Below are 16,182 nucleotides of genomic sequence, written 5' to 3' on the forward strand. Positions count from 1 at the left end.
AGGTATTTGTGTCTCTAATTTTTATAATTGAAAGCATTAGTGACAACCAAATTTCCTTTTTTAACTTTAAATGGAACTGTCATTACTTTAAATTAGCTTGTACCCCTTATCGGATTTAACTTACTTCTAAAAGCACATAAATTAACTTTAGCCACTTGTTCAAATTGTTCGCTTCACTGATAAACGACAATTGCTCGTTTTATGAAATAAATTGGTTCAGGGAAGAAAAATGATCTTAAGTTTTAAAACTGTGTAGTGTGTACTCGTTTTGGGGTTAATTTTTGCAAGCTCATATTTCTGAAACGAACAACTTAAGCACCCATTTTCGTAAGACAATATTTACTCATTGAGAGCCATAGGACATGCCCCTAAATTTTTAGCATACATATCCGTAACTCAATATATATAATTTTATTTATTTCAGGGGCATTATATCAGCCACGTAGGTTACGCAAGCTTAACTGATTACATATGCGAACTTTTAAAGTCTAAATGCAATAAATCGTAAGTGTTCGTTTTTGGTTTATATGCTCATACTTTTAATACAGATTTATGAATTTTAGTTTTATTAAGAACGGGATCGACGTAAGTAGCCTCCATTGGGATAACCTAACAACACTTCTAAATCATGAGGTTGGTAACTTTGCTCAGAACTTTTGAGAAATTTCATGTTTTTATGCCACAGCTCTTTTATACGTGAGCTAACCTGGTGATAGATTAATACAGGTGGTGTAAATTTTGTGGGTCACCTTCAGCAACCATTTTTATTGTCCTATTTAGTTTAGTTAAGTTAAAATAAAAGTTTCTCAACTTGGGTCATTTCAGGACTGTAGCCAGAAAATAGGGCTTTAATCGAAATCTAAACGCTCGACTTGGAGTTCCTTGAAAAACTAGATTTTTGAAAACTAAAGCATTCAAGTTTTTTCAATTACTTTGGGTTTAAGATTGTTAATGCCCATTGAGAAATGGGAAAGCAGAAAAGTTGATAAATTTCATTGATTACTTGGTGACAAATTCTCATCGATACTCGGCGGCAAGTGTAAACATGGCATAACCTTGTCTAATCGAAAGAGCTTATAATATAATATCTAAACATTATGTCCTCAAGTGAGCATTTATTTTACTAATTATTTCGTGATAGCGAGGAACGAGCGAAAGATATTAAAAGTCAAACACATATTTGAAAAATCCGCTTCACTTCCGTTTCTTATCTCGAAATAATGTTAACCAAATCAAACACTCCAAGCGTACTTCCTAAAATTGTTGTGAACGAAAGTTAACAATTTTAAAATTAAAATAAAATTCTGCTACAATTTCAAGTTCTAGAGACCTTGATTAAAAACTAAAGGGGGATATATAATTTTCCCACGCTATCCAGTATCCAACTCGAAATATTTAAAATTCAATTTTTATAAAATCTTTATTTAATATTATATGAAAGTTTTCTTTAATGTTTATTTAATCTTAAATAATTTTAGAATAGCGAAGTGGTGATTTTGAAAACGCGCATAACGCACGATAATTTCTATGACGCTCAATTTTCGGTTGGATTTTTACCTGAAGGTGTTCGTTTAATTTCGGCCCATCCGAAACGTCTTTCAAACAAACTAACTTCTCAACTGTTTCAAATCAGTAATAATGTAAGAATAACACTAAATTTTAATACATAAAGTCAAATCATTTAATTTCGTCAAACGTAAATTATTTTTTTCTATCCAGGCTGGATTTCTTATGTTTGCGTTTTTCGTCCTAATTTCTTATTTGCTGTCACATCAAGATGGCGCTTCCAAATCATATTCATTTACTAAATTATTGTACTCAACAATAGTCGGAATGATGAAACTTCTGCCAACCTTTTTCAACAAAGGTAAAACAGTTCGGGATAATTTTACACTTTTTGCAGCAAAACAAAGGAGCCGCCATTGTCACCCACTATAGCAATGATTCTGGCTACTGAGGCATTCTTTATTCCTACATTCCTTTTTCAGGCTTCTGCTAAAAAGCTTTTAAACACATTTCACAAACTCCCTTTGGAATTTGTGTGTACTAGTTTCACTTACAGTGTAGCCGATGCTGTCTAGTCTAATAAGGGCCAGTGATATAACAATAGAAAGCATATATCATGCCCTCTGTAGTCACTTTTGAAATTTGATGGTCAATTGTCCTTTTTAGAGATTTTTGACGTGTTTTTGCTTTCAAATCTACATCCTTTTTTAAACTTAGATTGATTTCGTTGTAAATTATATTTTCAGTGAGTTCTGGCTATTTTCGAATAAATTTTATGGTCGAATCAATAAATTTTAATTATAAGTGAAATTTCTGGCCAATTCGAGGGACCTCACACTATTGTGATATTTGAATTTATCAAAAATTTTAGATTCATAATACAATAAATTTTGTACTCTTTAGTTGTTAATGCTTTGTGCGTTAGTTAAATTAAACGACAGGGTGCTTGAGATATTGTTTTTGGTATACAGGGTTGTTGAGAAAACGCTCATTTAACACTAAATTCCTCTGGGGTTATGATTGTACGTTTATAAAGCTAATGTACAAGGTCATTTAATATATTTTGGGCTGAAACGGTTACATATTTATCGTAAAATATTCCAATAATGAAATTTAAATAATATAAAATTAATGTTTTCTTAAGTTTTGCTTTATACAAAAAATATTGAATAATAATCAGCTAGGCTAATACCCTTCGCACCACCTTTGGCCCAAGTCATTAATTGAAAGTAATGCCATAATGATTACCAGCACAATTTAATAATTATCTTAACTAGCGAAAATAGAAAAAATCTTAAGTTAAGTTAAAATATGGGAATCTCCCTGTTTTAAAAAGTTGCCATTAAACGTCTGGCGGAAGTCATATTATTTCAGGCTTCTATTATCCTTATTTTGGCGATAGACAAGCCCATCATATGGAAGTTGACAAGATAATATAAAACTCTACGACAAATTCATAAAAATGCCGCAAATTATTCATGACATTTCAAATATTTCACAAGTAAATTGAGTTTGAGAGCTAAAATGTTATAAATAGTCATGCATCTAGTTTTAATTAAACCAAACTGAAGGCCAATTTGTTTCTTAAATGAATTATTGTTAATTAATTTGAAGGCTCTACAATAAAACCAACCAATCAATGGGTGGCAATGACGTTCAGTTCCTGGCTTTTTATTTGTTTGTTCGTGACGAATACTCTGATGTGCTATCAAAAAGCAAATATACCCGTCACTTTCGACACAATTGACTCAATTGAGGATGTTATTAAAAACCCGAATGCAACTCCTCTTTTACGGAAAGGGCATTACTTTTCGATTGCGTTGCAAGTATGTTTTGATTTACCAGTTCCAATTTCTAAAGAATTATTTCGTTGTAAAACTAAATTTAAGAGTCCTCCGAGATTTCCAATTTTGAATGCACGTAGGTAAATATTTAAATTAGATATAAATATTGAGCTGAAAATAGTTTAACTAAAGTTTCATATTAATGCTCGAAAATAGTTATTTCGTAGAAAAATTTCTAAAATTAACAGTAAACATAATTATTAGAAGTTGTGTTTAAACCGGGTGTCTGATTTCGCTCTAACATAAATTTTTCTCAGGTTATACGTATAACGTAGGGATAATTCTTATTTTTAATATTTAGAAAATTAAATAAACAGTTGTGTTTTTCAATTTGTTTTTGAACGGTACGTGATAGACAAAAACTTTCAAAAATAAATTTGTAGAACATATTTGAATACGTTCAAATATAGTTGGTTCGGTTGAAAAAGATAGATTAGTCATAAAAATATGAGGTCATGAAAAATAAAAAAACTACGCGAGCTCTGTAAGAATACACATTTTTTGCATAAAACCAATGTACCAACAATTGATCTTTATATTTAATCGAAACGGGATTCAATTATTTATCCGTTTGTTGCAATGCAAGTTTCCGCACAATCACGCATGTCGCGAAATGAGCGCTGTATTATATCGGGCGTTGGTGGGCATCAATAACTATCTGGCTCAGTTCTTCGAGGTTCGTAATAGCCCAAGAGGTAAAAGTCAAGCAATTTTAGGTTTGGTGAACTTTGAGGCCATCGAACTGGACCGTTCCTTACAGTGCATCGCTGAAGAAATTCTTCTGTTAAATAAGCTACAATAATTTGAGGTTAGTACGGTGGCGCACCGTCATGCTGAAACACAAGCTGGCGGTAGTCGGCCAAATGAATGTCGCGCAATGCATTTGTTACTTCGTTCTGTAAAGCTCCAAATTGTTTTGCTGTCTAGACGATGTGGTCAACCAGGGAGTCGGATCAGTTGATTGCTGACCTAACCCGCTACTACGCTCAGTCAAATTTGGGCTTGAGGATAGTGAGTTTTTCTCTAGTCAGGGTCAACTTCATCCCACATGTTACAAAAATCATGAAGCGATTTCGTGTCGCCATCGTGAAGACTTTGGTGAAGTGTCACTCGAAATGTATGGAAGTTGTGGTTTCACTATTGAATTGGGAATAATACTGCTAGAATTACAATTACTATTTTGGTTGCCATGGTTACGCGGGACCTGTTCTGATAAGACTGTACGAAATTAATCTTTATAAATAGGTGGTAGCGCCATCTATATTCTGTAAAGTTATATGGCTAAAAATAAATAATTATAAGCTAATTCACCGTAACTTGCGTTAAAAAGGATCGTGTTGACAGAATAAAATTATTTTTAAACAACTTCAAAGGTTGGTTTGTTACGAGTAATCATACATTTCAATTTCGCATCAAATTCGCGAAAAAATTCAATTGCAATATAGTTGCCACCACTAGAGAGAGATGCCACCACGGTAGAACGATAAAGTTGATAAAGTCTCCTTATTGAACGAAATTGGTCCCGCGCCAGCGATATTTAGTTGTACCTCTATTTATTCCCAACTCAATGGGTTTCACATGGTTTTTCAGACGTAGCCCCTTTTTACCTCTCCGAGGGGACAAAGTCCCCTAGGAGGGGTTATACAACGACCGTGTCTGTCTGTGGGTGGGTCTGTGGGTGTGTCTGTCTGTCAGGACTGCGAACGCGTTCGCATTTTCGGTGCAAAGTGTAATCACTGCGTACGCAGTTTCTCAAAGGGTTGGCAAAACCACCGTGTGACGGTGAGCGTTAACGGATGCATTTGCGGTTTGGTTTGGATGGTGTTTTTTCGCTCACCGTCGTGACGGTTTGGTGTATTACGGTTTTTGTAATGTTTATGCGTAGGTTGTGAGTGTTGAATTTGTTGTGTTTGTGTTCTGATGGATGTGTATGTTGAGTCTGTTGTGTTTATATGGGCGTTTTCTCTCCAACTTCTTCTTAATGACTTTGGGACGGACCGAGTGCTGAGTGTAATGCTACCTCTCAACGTCCAATGGCAGGGTTTCCACCAGTTGTACACGGTATTCGTCTTAGTATCAATTTGCGATCGCATCGGTCGGGATTTGAACCCGAGACCTCCTGATTGACAGGCGGACGTTCTACCACAGAACCACCGACACTTGTTACGCCTTATTGAAAATTAGACCTTCAGCTTTATCGGAAGCGTATTTAATAGAGTACGAAATTTTGGTTTAATTGAAATAGAATTGAAATTGAAATTATTGCATCGAAGAAATTCTAATTTAGCGTTTCTCTATTGATTAAAAACAAATGCGCCACCCAGGTTTCGAACCCAGACCATTCGGCTTGGCAGTCGAGCGCTCTACCACAGAACCACCAATAGCTGCTTAGATTCACTGAAATTAAGACAGGCATCGTAAGCATAATAGGTAATAAAGTCTTTTTTTATTAATGAATTTATGAAGGCCTAATCTGGTATTTTTTAAAGGTTAAATCTTGTTTTAGCGCAGTCAGCCGAGATTAGAGGGTTCAAGGGTAGACCCTGTGGGTGGTCCACTTTCTTAACGACCTATATATAGTTCTGTTAATTCAAAGGAGATAATTTAACGTTAATTGCTTTAAAAGCTGGCGGTTAGTCAAGTGGCTCTCTGTGCTTTGTTGATGGTAAGGTTTTTGCTTCTTGTAAATACATTTGGTGTGGATATTTGGATATCTACGATTTCTAACGCAGTCAATGATTTCTTGGGTGTGCGAGTCATTATATGATATTGGAAATTGGACGGCATTGGTCTTTTTCATGTGGTATGCGTCACAACGTCAACAGGAAGTGAACGAGTCGTCCACTACCAGATATCTACGGTATCTTCATCAAGGGCGAGTGTTGAAATAAAATGAGCGTTAAAGATGCGGCAAGTATTTCGTAAGCGAGTAATTCCAAAAAGCCTCTGTAGATATTTATTTCATTAAAATTTGCTTCGTATTATATTTAACTGATAAACTTGTTCTGTAAAAGGTTTTAATTCAATTGTGCATTGTTATAGTACGTCTAACTTACTGTTGTAACTACTTAACTTATGATATTCTGAATAAATTAAAATTGGTCGTTTCGTCTCAATTATTTTAATTATAATAAAAATTTTATACCGGGCGGGATAGAAATGGGTTAATATTTTTAACAAATAACTCTAAATTGCGGAGATATATCTTTAAGGGTTATCTCGAGAAATTAATACCACTAGGGACAATTCTTCCGAGGAGAGGTATATTTTGGCTTGCCAACTTGTTATCACTTACTCTTCTGATACTACGTCGAGTGTGAACAATAAACAAGGCCAGGACAGTGTCTTCCATGTCGATAAAACCTGAAATTGACATCTCGATTGTGGTTGAAATCTCGAACAGCCCCGATAACGGTGTTACGACTTAGTGTTCTGTTGGTATACTGACTTACTCTTGTAGTGCTCCATTTCGTTTCGCCGTTAAACGATTGAGCCATCAATACACGCTGATCGCGAGAATTAAGAGGTTTCTAAATTCAACTCGAGTTACAAGAAAAATTACTTTCCATAATGAGGTTGTCGCTTTAAATACTAAATAATCTGAACATTTAAAAAATTCGACAAATCGTTGTAGAATCAAAAAGGTCTAAAACAACAATCACCAACTTACAGTAGTTTTTAGTAGTGGTACCAGGTAAAGTTCTTTCTAGTGGCTAGGAATACAATCATTTTCGCCTTGGTTAATGTTATGTAAAATCGATAGCTGAATTAAGCCAATCCTGGTACCTTTGGCGTGAGCCTAGATAATTATTTATATTTACATGTAAATTCATTTTGACAGTTATCTCATAATAAATTTATTTGAATTTATATAGGATTCAACAAATCCGTTATGGAGGGAACTATTTAAGAGAGCAGAGTTAAGAAGGGGAATATACAATATGACTGGTTTAATATCGGGTCGAATATCAAAATTAATAAAAGAAATCGAATATGTGTACTTCATAACCTATCCGTTTGCAAGAGATATATCGACGTACTTTCAAGATTTAAATTTGGACAAAGATCAGATTTACGTCAGCAACGAAATGTACGTTGAAACCATGTTGTCCATTCCTTTTGGGCGAAATGTTTCAAAATCGTGCATGGATTCAATCAATATAAGGTAAGAATTATTTCATTAAACCAACACAGTGAGACAAAATTAGACTAAATCCTTCAAAATTAAAATAATATTTCTTAAAATATAGGTATAAAATGACGATATACCTAAAAAGATAAGATGTTATTTAACTTTTCAAATACGTTGGTTGCAGGTTGTATCATACATTCGAAACCAAATCCTTTCATATCAATACAATTAAAACCATGTGGCAGTGGTCCAGAGCTACGTGGAGTCATCCTGACAAACTGGATTATATTTGGGAAGTTCAAGAAATGTTGATATTAAGCACGTACTATTTAACTGGATTGTTGATTTCATATTTGGTCGTGTTAGCAGAGTCTTGGTGGTTTCTCAACATCAAACTAACATCTACGATGACCTTAATTAATGTACATCCCAAAACTTGAATTTTACAAAAAGTGATTCTATATGCTATGTTTAAAAATTTTCAATATTATAAAAAAAGTACGTAATGTAAAAATTTTCTGGATAAACATTTTCATCGGATATACTTTAACTTAAATTATCAGACAAATTTCATTTAAAAAAAAATATTTTTTGTAACATTAAGTTATCAAATAATCCATTATATTCCAAGAAAAATATGAAATATCCAACCACTCAGCAGCACAAAAACCCAAATTGAAATATGTTTACTTTGAAACAAACACAATCATATACAACTTTTTTATGAACCCAAGGGTTCAAGGGTTTCATTAATAATTAATGAAAAATATGATTTAGATCTGCTGCAGAAATACCTTCTAAAAAATCAGTTATATTATATTTTGTTTCACTTAAACTTAGGAATATTGTAGATTAGGTTTTAAAAAAACTCTTACCTAATTCGAAATTTAATTTTTGTGATTTTTCCAGATTATTTGTTAATTATGCTTAAATAGGCCCTTGTTAAAAGAGGGATCGCGTTCGCGGTTAGAGCAAGACGTTTGAACGGAACATCCAGTTCGTGACGTTTTGTATGACGTGACTTTGATCGTCTGCTGTATCGACTCGTCTGCGCGTATACATAAACCGGGCTCTTTTTAACTTGTTAAACGTCCTCCTTCTTAAACTAAGTGGAAATTTTGATTTATTTTTTAAATTTGATTTTTTTATTTACGTTATAATGCCGTCGTCAAGAATTAAACCTATAGGTTATGTGCTGTTTCTTTATGAAATCAAAAGACAACTAAGGATAGCCAAGGTAAGAAGGGAACCTTAGTCCTAGGTTTCAGTTAACATTTATATTCAAGTTCATGGTTCAAAAACGAAATGTTGTTTTAAATTTAGGTAGAGCATTGCAAGATTTGGCTGAAAAATATTCACCGAACTGAAGAAACTCTGTCAAAATCTTTTAATGTTTGTTTCGTACTTTTTCTGCAATCTGATTTCAAAACAAACGTGCAAACTATATTTCCATGAGAAACAACTTTATTCATTACAGAACCAAATCAAGATTGGCTAGGTCCTAAAGACCACCTTAATGGTGGCTCATCCGCGAGGAAGAACGAATCGAGTATTCCTGAGAAATAAAGAAGACAAATTGATACATGTAACTCTATGTTGAAGATAACATTAGACGTAAATATTGTTGATCTGAATGATTCCAATTGTAGTCTATCACATACTTGAAGCCTGGGGTCTTCCGCTTTACCACATCAGGTTTCCGCCCTCTCAAAGGATACCTCTAATAATGATGGTTATATGAATTATACACCCTTGACTTCAAAAGTTCATCACTCTTTCTTTTTAGTACCCCATTATCTCGGAGTAGTTATGAATAACAAATTAACTCCACAAATTCAGATATTCCTATGAATAGCCGTGATGATCCTATGAATATTTGTGAGTCTGGTTTCCCTGACTCATGTACTTGTATCTGCGCAATACATAAACATCATAGTAATGAAAATGAAAAGCAGAGATAATAAAATTAAAAGCTTAGAGGGTAAACTAGTCAATGAACGTAAAGTTATGACCGAGTAATTAAAGATTGAAATATCAAGGCAAAAGAGTGAAATTGAAGTTCTTCAAACACTAAATTTTAAAATATCTGTAACAAATAGTGTTTTCAGAATTTTTACAAAACCAGTAACGAATATCGAATCGATTAAAGACGAAGATGAAAAAGTATCGTTCTACACAGGATTTTCAAACTATAAAAATGGAGAAAACTTTGAATTATGGTACCCTAAAGAAAAATGTTTAAACAACAGGATTTGGACGACCCAGAAAATTAAATCCCGTGGACCAAGTTTTCATGGTAATGACGAGAAAAAGACTAGGGCTTTTTGTGGAAGATCTCGATTACAGATTTGGCTTATCAAACAGTACAGTTAGCAGAATAACCATTTCATGGATTAGTTTCATGTATTTGCGGTTAGGACAAATGAGCATTTGGCCAACATGAGAAGCCATCATCAAGAAAATGCCCAAATAATTCAAAGACTTATATACCACCACCAGGATGATTTTGGAAGCGACAGAATTGAATTGCCACACATCAAGTTCTCTAGCTTTACAATCAGGAATATACCCAAATTATAAGTCTTTGGTTTCTTGTCTCTATACCGGTTCACTATCTGTAAAAACCTTTGCTTAAAATCCCAGCTAGTGAAAACTCTTATTGTATCCTTATTTTATGCTCCTGTTTAATTTTTAGGTCAACGAATGTTTCCCAATATACCAAAATTTTCCCTTTCTTTTCTTCAAAATGTACCACACCAGCACCAACAATATCCTGCCCTTTTATATTCTTTGGCCTACTCGACCCTTTTTAAACGACGGGGGTCAACTGCGGGGACGTGGCGTCCAAAGCTTTCCTCTCAGTCGACCTTCCATCACCAAAAGTTACCCCCCCTTCAAGTTACCCCCCCCTCTTAAGGTATAAATACTCAATGCACGACCGTTTTGGTCAGATTTCTCATGTACTCTCTCTCTTGGATTTGAACGTTGAAGGAGGTTTCCTTTATTAAAGATATTTTTAGACTTTTACTTCGTCTTTACTTAAATAACTTAGTAGCCCTAACGGAGCGAGGCAATAATACGGCCCTCTGACGTTTTTTCAGTCGGCGTCAGAGAATTAAACAAATAGCTCTCCCAATCCCAGTAAATAACAAAATCGAAATTCTACATGGTGCATGAAACCCGGGAAGTGAATAACTAGCGTTAGGGACTCCGAGAGAGTGAGAAAATAAAGATACCATACTACGGAGATCTACGATAAGACATCAGTCCCATAATCTGGGGACCCAGATCCGATACTACAGGATCTTTACAGTAGATGACGATAAACTTCCGTCCCATACTACGGGGACAGATCCGATACTACAGGACCAAAAGCGGCCCATTAATACGGGGACCTTCCGAATAAATCAACGGAAAATAACATCCCATACAACGGGAAACTAAGCTAAGATGCCGGACCCGCTAGCTTCAGGAGCCGACGCAGCAGAGAAGGCGAAAAACGACGCGGAGCTTTCTAACCTCAAATCAGCACGCAAAGCCATCCGGAGCCTTACTACGAAACAAATAACAGCAACTGACGCCCTACTAGCGCTGCCCCAGACTACGGAGCAGGAACTGGATGACGCTATCCTAATTCTACAGCAAAAAGACGAGGACTTGAACGAGTACGACTTCAAAATAAATATGAAGCTCCACAGCGATGATGATCGGGAGATGGACACGACGTACGCCTACGAACACTACCGGGAGAAAATCGCGCTCGTCATCAGGAAGGCTCAACGCCGAATACAGAACATCATCGGAACAACCAGTTCGTCCAACTACACTACTACAGAAGGAGGACTTAATCAAGGCAGAACCGGCCCTCCACTAGCAATGACAACACAGCTGACAACACCGCTGACGCCAACGCCCGGCTACACCACAAGGACGAAGCTACCTAAGCTCGTTCTCCAGAAATTCAGCGGAGATATTAAGCAATTCACCAGCTTCTGGAATCAATTTAAAGCAGCAATACACAACAACGTGAGTCTTCGAAAAATTGAGAAATTCAATTATTTACTTTCATATTTGGAAAGTGACGCTAAGATCGCGTTGGCGGGTTTATACGCGTCGGACGAAACTTATGACGAGGCGATAAAAATCCTAGACAATAGATTTGGGCGCAGGGATTTTATAATACATACACACATGAGTAAATTACTCAACATGGAGCCCGTTAGGAAAGTTACCGATCACAAGGCGTTCAGGCGATTATTTGACTCTTGCGAATTAAATATCAGGAGTCTTAAGTCGCTTGGCGTAGATACGATCGCTAACGGGACTTTTTTATGCCCAGCATTGTTAAAATGTCTCCCGGATGAAATAAGATTAGAGTACAGTAGGAAACACGTTAAAGACGCCAATTGGAATGTCGACACGCTATTAGATTTCCTAAAACAAGAAATTGAAAGTCGAGAAACTTCCACCTTATTAGGCTCTAGTGTAACTAATTATTTTAGCGCTAATAATTCAGCGGAAAATCAGGTTAGAAAACCTTTAAAATACCCCCAAAACTCGTCCTCGGCGCTCATGGCTTACGCTCAACCTAATTCTAATTCCCGTAACGATAATTCCCATAATAGAGGAAACAATGTATATTGCGTGTTCTGCAAAGACAGCTCCCACAAAAGCTTTGACTGCGATAGAACTACAATAGATAAAAAGAGACAAATACTTACGGATCAGCGCAGGTGTTTTATTTGCTTAAAGGTATCGCATCAAGCTCAAAATTGCTATTCAAAATTTAAAAACTGCCGGAAGTGTAAGAGAAGGCATCATTACGCCCTTTGCGAACAAAACGAGATCAATAAGGTAGTAACTCCCAATAACGATAAGGGAAATAATAGCGCAGTCAATATTGCTAGTACAAGGGCGGAAAAAGAAGAGGGTAAAACCGTATTACTACAAACAGCCCTTGCCGTTGCTAGAGCGCCCATTGGCAAAGAAGGGATAGATGCTGAGGGGGTGGAAATCAGGTGCCTACTTGACACTGGGGCGAATGATAACTTTATCAGATTGGACGTGTCCCAACGGTTGGGATTACCCGTTGTTGGAGAAGTTGAGGTCGAAATAAACACATTCGGAACAAAAAATAGTACCAAGGAACTTAGAAATAAGGTTCGGCTTACGCTAGAAAATACTCAAACTCCCACATCCCGAATTGAAATAGTTGCTATTGAAGTTCCATATGTTTGCAACGCCGTGACAACTTTAAAATGCGAAGAGATAGAAAGCTACATGCTAATGAAGGGCTTACAACTCGCGGATAGGCCTACTACCAAACTGATAGATAGCTCTAGCATGGATATGTTAATAGGAGGAAATCACTATTTCGAAATTGTAACAGGCCATTTCGAAAGATTCACCCCCGCTTTAGTAGCGATAGAAACGCATTTGGGATGGACCATACAAGGGCCCGTCGGAAATAAAACGGGAGGAGTTGGGGTATACCAAGTCACCGCTCTGAGAACTAGCGTTACGGAACGAGAAATTGCCAAAACCGTCGAAAAACATTGGTCATTAGAAAGTATGGGAATAGAAGACGGGGAGCAGACTACAATGGATGTTAAAAATGGGGAAATTCTACATGACTTCAATCAAAAAATAAAATTAATTGACAGAAGATATCACGTCACCTTCCCCTGGAAAAACGAGAAAACCGCGTTGCCAGATAATTTAGGGCAAGCGAAGCTTAGGGGAAACAGCTTAGTTAAAAGATTCAAACGAGACCCGGTTCTCTTCGAAGAATGTCAGGCGGTTGTAAAAGAACAGTTGCGATTAGGAATCGTCGAAACGGTACCGAATGTTTCCCAATCTAGCACCCCCGGCACATACTACCTCCCACCCCAGGCGCTAAAAAGAGATAGCACCACCACAAAAGTTAGAGTTGTTTTGGACGGTTCCTCCCACGGGAGGGGAGCGCCCTCTTTAAACGATCTACTATTTAGCGGCCCGAATTTGAACCCCGACCTTTTACTTATTTTGCTAAGATTTAGAGTACACAAAATTGCTTTCATAGCTGATATAGAAAAGGCATTTTTGCAAATTCGATTAGCAGCCGAGGAAAGAGACTCGGTGAGATTTCTTTGGTATAAGGTTCAGGAGTCTAGCGGTAAATTAGTGGAAAACGAATTTATTCACCTACGAATGACCAGCGTTCCCTTTGGACTCAAACCAAGCCCATTCTTATTGGCCAATACCATAAAATATCACATACACAACACTGAGGGTGCTGACAAAAAGGCGGTAGCGGTTTTAGATAGGGATCTGTAGGTAGACGACCTAGCAGGTGGGGAGGAAAGCGTAGAGGAGGCATACAAGCTCTCTGTAAACATAAACAAATTAATGAGCGGAGCTAGCATGCACTTTCGCAAGTGGCAATCAAACTCACCGGAACTAAGAGGCCTATGGGGAGAAAATAAGGGAAGTCAAGGTCACGTGCCACTTTTCGAGGGAAAAGATAATCCGAGTGATTTAAAAGTTTTAGGATTAAAATGGCTTCCTAACGAGGATACATTTTCTTTTAATTTGGACAATTTAGTTGAGGTCTTACAAGACATTAAGCCTACAAAAAGGTATGTTTTAAGCGCAATGGCGAGAATTTTCGATCCGATAGGAATATTAGGCCCATTTACGATTAGGGCCAAAGCTATTTTCCAAAAGCTATGGGAATCAAAATTAACCTGGGACGAAGAAATAACAGGCAATATTCGAGATGAATTCGTTTCTTGGTGTAGTGAATTACCTTTACTACGACACGTTAAACTACCTAGACACTACTTTAATGGGAATAATAATATCAATAACCTACAAATACACACATTTTGCGACGCGAGTAAGGGAGCTTATGCCACATCAATCTATGTACGTTACTTAACGAATTCCGGGGAAACTGAGGTCGCTTTCGTAACTTCTAAAACTAGAGTTGCCCCATTGAAAAAGTTAACTATTCCGCGGCTGGAATTAATGGGATGCGTCCTAGGGGCCAGATTAACTAACTATATTAAAAACATATTTGAGCAGCCTACTATAACTAATTACTTATGGACCGACTCCACCATTGCGTTACATTGGCTAAAAGATTCACCTACAAACTGGAAACCTTTCATTACCAATAGAGTATCAGAAATACAAAAGCTGACAAATGTTGAAAATTGGAACCATTGCCCAGGCCTACAAAATCCGGCCGACGTTCCTAGGAGGGGTCTTTCAGGCGGGAAGCTTAGTACGCACGAATTATGGTTAAAAGGACCGATTTGGCTGCGAGGGCCAAAATCACAATGGCCCAATGAAGGGGGGCAAAAACTGGATTCCGAAGAATTAGATAGAGAGAGGCGCGCGCACGTTATGGTTGTAGATAGTAAAAACAAACTAGGCCTCGATAATATTGTAGATCTAGATCGGTATAGTTTTTTAGATAAAGCCCTTCGTGTTACGGCGTACATAATCAGATAACTAAATTTTCGAGGTTTAGGAGAAAAGCGGATAGGGCCTACAACTGCCGAAGAAATGGCAGAAGCTGAAATCAAGTGGGTTAAATGTATACAAGAAAGACTCTACGGGGAAGATATTACATTACTTAAAAATGGCCAAAAACTAAAATCGACTTCTAAAATAGGCACCCTATATCCAATACTTAATGAGAAGGGCTTGTTATGCGTAGGAGGCCGATTAGATAAAGCAGATATGGCCTACAGTTTAAGACACCCAATAATTTTAGGCCAAAAGGAACGCTTGTCCGAATTAATTATGGAACGTTGTCATCAAAAGATACTACATGGGGGGACTCAAGCTACCTTAACTCGAGCCCGAGAAAATTATTGGGTTATCGCCGGCCGACAATTAGCCAAACGGGTAGTTTCGAACTGTATGAAATGCAGGGTTTCTAAAGCTAAACCAGGAGTAGCTCCTTCCGCCCCTCTTCCTCAAAATAGAAAGAAAAGGCCCCTCCATTTCAGGTAGTGGGGATTGATTTTGCAGGTCCCATACACATAAAAGGACCCCAGAGATAAGTGAGTGCGTATGCCGATAAGGGGGCACCTGTGGGAGGGGGAAACGGGCCCCTATAGGGGCCCCCATTTTGCGGCAATATTTGGCGGGGTCAAAAGGTTAGATGATTTACGATGTTAGGTCAATAGGTTATCTGCCCCTATGGACACGATGCAAACAGCCGTTAAATAAGGGTGAAACAGGCCCCTATAGGGGCCCCCTTTTGCGGCAATATTCGGCGGGGTCAAAAGGTTAGCTGATTTACGATGTTAGGTCAATAGGTTATCTGCCCCTATGGACACGATGCAAACAGCCGTTAAATAAGGGGGAAACGGGCCCCTATAGGGGCCCCCATTTTGCGGCAATATTCGGCGGGGTCAAAAGGTTAGCTGTTTTACGAGGTTGATTTACGATGTTAGGTCAATAGGTTATCTGCCCCTATGGACACGATGCAAACAGCCGTTAAATAAGGGTGAAACAGGCCCCTGTAGGGTCCCCCATTTTGCGTACATTTTCGGCAGGTCAATAGGTCAGCTGATTTACGATGTTAGGTCAATAGGTTATCTGCCCCTATGGTGGTGACACGATGTTATGCAAACAGCCGGCCCGTCATAGTTAATAGCTGGAGGCACCCCCATTTTAGGTCAAAAGGTTAGATGATTTACGATG

The 16,182-nt window shown here is 37.4% G+C and overlaps 2 protein-coding genes across 2 annotated transcripts; both read left to right on the forward strand.

The window, feature by feature from the left end:
- The first annotated feature begins 10,932 nt into the window (after nt 1-10,932).
- Nucleotides 10,933-13,797, forward strand: LOC149959004 (uncharacterized). Its single transcript, XM_090167305.1, has one exon. The coding sequence runs from the start codon at nt 10,933-10,935 to the stop codon at nt 13,795-13,797; it is 2,865 nt and encodes a 954-aa protein (XP_090023431.1).
- Nucleotides 13,798-13,884: 87 nt separating this feature from the next.
- On the forward strand, nt 13,885-14,979 carry LOC149959005 (uncharacterized). The gene has a single exon (XM_090167306.1). It carries the CDS (start codon nt 13,885-13,887, stop codon nt 14,977-14,979), a length of 1,095 nt encoding a protein of 364 aa, XP_090023432.1.
- The last annotated feature ends 1,203 nt before the right edge of the window (nt 14,980-16,182 follow it).

This window comes from Leiobunum rupestre, chromosome 2 (assembly GCF_980474605.1).
Source record: "Leiobunum rupestre chromosome 2, qqLeiRupe1.1.hap1, whole genome shotgun sequence".
Taxonomy (NCBI): Eukaryota; Metazoa; Arthropoda; class Arachnida; order Opiliones; family Sclerosomatidae; genus Leiobunum; species Leiobunum rupestre.